Source organism: Quercus suber, unplaced genomic scaffold, assembly GCF_002906115.3.
Source record: "Quercus suber isolate HL8 unplaced genomic scaffold, Cork oak 2.0 scaffold_214, whole genome shotgun sequence".
In the NCBI taxonomy this organism is placed as follows: Eukaryota; Viridiplantae; Streptophyta; class Magnoliopsida; order Fagales; family Fagaceae; genus Quercus; species Quercus suber.
This window is the reverse complement of record NW_027069672.1, coordinates 268,745-273,157: the sequence shown is the minus strand read 5'-3', so window position 1 is coordinate 273,157 and position 4,413 is coordinate 268,745. Positions and strand designations below refer to the sequence as shown.

General features: G+C 36.8%; 1 protein-coding gene across 1 annotated transcript; it reads left to right on the top strand.

Annotated features, from left to right (window-relative positions):
- The first annotated feature begins 1,770 nt into the window (after nt 1-1,770).
- LOC112039569 (trans-cinnamate:CoA ligase, peroxisomal) lies at nt 1,771-3,896 on the top strand. Its single transcript, XM_024072458.2, has 2 exons — nt 1,771-2,106; nt 2,248-3,896. The coding sequence occupies exons 1-2, from the start codon at nt 1,909-1,911 to the stop codon at nt 3,805-3,807; spliced, it is 1,758 nt and encodes a 585-aa protein (XP_023928226.1). The 5' UTR covers nt 1,771-1,908; the 3' UTR covers nt 3,808-3,896.
- The last annotated feature ends 517 nt before the right edge of the window (nt 3,897-4,413 follow it).

Here is a 4,413-nt window from a genome sequence, read left to right as displayed (position 1 = left end):
TGGTGTAATGGTATTTGTTTAGATTAAAACATGTTGGGTTGTGAGTATGTTCTACTCTTTTTGTTAAGTCTCCTACATAAAGATATACAACACATACACGACTTAACAATTTCCTTTCACATGAATAAAGAACATACCTACTCATCTAAAAAAATTAAATTGAATCTCAGACCCCTTCTTTAGCTAATGGAAGAATCGTTTGGATTAGTGTTTTCATTGAATACGGCTTTCTGCAGAATCCTATACCTATCTATGAGATTTTTTTAAAATTTTTTTATTTACTGAAAGTGGGTTAAAATACAATTGTACCTAAAATAGTAAGCTTTTAAAAAGTTGAACTAAGAAAATAAGCTAAGTAAATACCCAAAAAAGCTAAACCAAATGCACAAGTTTCTTTCTTTTTGGCTCTCTTTAAATTTTACATTAACGTTAGAAACGCAACTTTTCACAACTTGTCAAGTTGTAATTTAAGTAACATCACCTTCTTATGAAGTCAACCATTTGATACTGTTTTTATCATGGAATAATCGTAATAATGTACTAACAATTGTAATTAAACGGTTGATGAAAATTTCTTGGTCCCTTAAATTTTAACCTTCAGTTTTAATGTCTTTGGTTTGTTGATGTATACTGATATTTTTATGTTGGACAACTAACAATAAAGATTTGTGCAACTGAAAAAGAAACGTCGGACAGCTTGTCCGATAATAATGATGATAATAAAAAAAACAAAAACAAAAAACACTGTACATTATGTGTTTGTACCTCACTTTCCGGGTTGTACTTTGTGCAAGAAAATATCTCCCACTATTAATTTAGAAAAATGCTAATGAATGCCCTTAGAGTTTAGAACATTGGTTAATAATTCATTTAAAGAAAGTTTTTTATAAGAAAAGAAAAAAAAACAATTAATATTTTAACAGCTTCTTTTATTTTCCATAAAAGTTGTATCAAAACTTTCTTAAAATTGATTGTTAACCAATGCCCTAAGAACACTCATTAGCATGACCCATTAATTTGTTATGCTCTAAATAGGAATCACTGTTCACTATTTTGCAAAAACAACAATCCTCCATCCATTAACAATTTTTTACAAATTTTATTTTCTTCTTCTTTTAATAATGAGTTGAATTGGTAGATTATTATTAATCTAATATCATTTTATATAGAATTCAATCGCTTCTAATATCACTTATATTATATAACAATCATACTCTGCCTAACTGTTTAAAAAAAAAAATGTTAAATTTATGGTGTCACTAGTCGTTGCAAAAATCTTGCAAGGTGTGACTCAGTGCAGGGTCTTTCAATTGATATCAACCACAAATATAAAAAGCGAATATGAAGTATCCATTTACAAGAGTATGCGAGCAGCGAGCATAAATACAAAAAAGGGAGCAACAGTAAAATGGAAAAAGTGCAAAGTTGGCAAAAATTACACAATTTTGCCGCAATTTGCTCATGTAGCAAATTAAGCAGTGGAGCTGTGAACACTGAGTCACAGCTTGCAAAATGTAGTGTTAATTTGAAGTGGGAGAAGTCTCGCAGCCCAACAAAACGTGAACGGGGCATTAATTTTAAAGGGACCCAAAAGAGGGTCAACAATTTCTTTATTATAAGAAATGGTCCAACAGTCTTTTTTTATGTTCAAACTCAACTAATATCTTACCTCACAATAACTCATAAGGCAATTTCCTTATAAATTTCCATACAAGCTCCAAGCATCTTTCCACTGATCCCCTATTTGGCACTATCTTAGGCCTACCACACTACTTCACACTATATAACTTGAGGCCTTTCTGTGTTATTCACGTCCCTCATAACAACCCTCTACTCCTACTTCAGACTCTATCTCTCTCTATAAATCTCTTCCTAGAGTTTCCTTGAAGGGTCTCTCAATAAAATTCAATGGATAAGTTAGAGAAATGTGGTGCCAACTATGCCCCTCTTTCCCCTATAACTTTCTTAAATAGAGCCTCTAAGGTTTATGCCAATCGTACCTCTGTTATATACCAGGGTACCTGCTTCACATGGAGGGAGACATACCAACGTTGCTGTGCTCTTGCTTCTTCTCTTATTACTCTTAACATTGTCAAGAATGATGTTGTATGTTATGCTATTTCTTTCCCACTTATGATTCAAATTTATTTATTTATTTATATTTTTTAAATTCAGGAAAAGTTATGTTATGTATATGATGAAAGAAACTAACTTTTTTTAAACTTGTCTACCTATTTTTTTCAACAGGTATCTGTGTTGGCTCCTAACATTCCAGCCCTGTATGAGATGCATTTTGCAGTGCCTATGGCTGGTGCTGTGCTTAACACTATTAATACCCGGCTCGATTCCAAGAACATAGCTGCTATTCTCCGGCACTCTGAAGCCAAGGTCTTCTTTATGGATTGCCAATTTGTGTCAGTAGCAAGAGAAGCTCTCCTCTTACTCTTGGCCGAGTCGTCCAATATCCCTTTGGTGGTTGTCATCGATGATGTTGACACACCAACAGGTGTTCGGCTAGGCGAATTGGAGTACGAGGAACTTGTCAAAAAGGGCAATCCTAGCAACAGGTATCTTCCTAGTGAGCATGATCTAGACGAGTGGGATCCAATTGCTTTGAATTACACATCAGGAACAACATCTGAGCCTAAAGGTGTTGTGTACAGCCATAGGGGTGCTTATCTTAGCACTCTAAGCCTAGTCCTTGGATGGGAAATGGGAAGTGAGCCTGTGTATTTGTGGACACTTCCTATGTTCCATTGTAATGGGTGGACTTTCACATGGGGCATAGCAGCACGCGGGGGGACCAACGTGTGTTTGCGCAACACCACGGCCCATGACATCTACAGCAACATTTCTATGCACAAAGTCACACATATGTGTTGTGCACCCATCGTTTTCAACATCATTTTACAAGCTGGACCCAATGAGCGCAGAGATATCACCACTCCGGTCCAAATACTCACCGGTGGAGCACCTCCACCTGCAGCACTGCTCGAAAAAATTGAACCACTTGGGTTCCATGTCACACACGCTTATGGCCTCACCGAGGCAACAGGACCTGCCCTGGTGTGTGAATGGCAAACCAAGTGGAATCAACTGCCAAAAGATAAACAGGCAAAGCTTAAGGCACGTCAAGGTATTAGCATACTAACTCTAGCAGATGTTGACGTCAAGGATTTGAAAACGATGGCAACTGTGCCATATGACGGAAAAACCATGGGGGAGATAGTCCTGCGTGGGAGCAGTATAATGAAGGGGTATTTCAAGGACCAAAAGGCAACATCCAAAGCCTTCAAGGATGGTTGGTTCTTAACAGGTGATGTTGGTGTTGTACATCCAGACGGGTACTTAGAAATCAAGGACCGGTCTAAAGATGTTATCATTTCTGGAGGTGAAAACATCAGCAGTGTAGAATTGGAGTCAGTTCTGTATAAACACCCAAGAGTGCTTGAAGCAGCAGTAGTAGCAATGCCACACCCTCGTTGGGGAGAGAGTCCCTGCGCTTTTATCTCAATCAGAAAGAACTCCAGTGGCAAAACAAAGGACGTGACTGAGGCAGAGATCATATCCTATTGCAGAAAAAATCTTCCCCGTTTCATGATTCCAAAGAAGGTGGAATTCTTGCCGGAGCTACCAAAGAATGCAACAGGAAAGATTTTGAAGAATGAACTGAGGGCTAAAGCAAATGACCTTGTGATTGTCGCCGAGAATCTTTCAAACCACAAGTCCACCCAAGTCACAGCCCAACTTGCTCCTCAACCTCAATATAATAATGGCGAGCAGATTATGGCCATGTCCCGTCTCTGAAAGTTTTATTAAGCTCGGAATAAAATATGTACAGTACTGTGTTTTGTTATCTGATATTTTTAAATATGTTAGCAGTTAATTATATAGTATCTATTAAGTTATATTAGGTGGAGTTGGTCGAATCTGAATTTTGAAGAGCTAATACAAGTAATAAAAATGTTTCTTTTTTGGGTTGCCCAATTGGCCATTTAGTCAACTTACTTAATTAGTTGCAGTTTTTGCCTGCAAGTTGCAACACCAAACGCATAAATTAGCAAAGGTCTCCTTAAAAAAAATAAAAATAAATAATAATAATAATACAGAAGGTACTAGGTGGTGCACATAATTGGTCGGGATTTGAAGAACTAATATAAACAATTAACTTAGTTAATTGTAGTTTTATTTGCTTGCAAGTTCTAGCACCAAAGACATATTAGGAGTGTACTTTGCAATTTATCCAAAAAATAAAATACAAGGTACTAGGAGGTGCATGCACACAAGAAATTTGTCGGGATTTTTTGAAGAACTAATAGAAATAAAGTGCCCCCCCACCCCCACCCACCCCCATTACAAAATGTTCAAGATAAACCGAATCTGCAGCAAAGATGTGCTATGTGCAACAAAAGA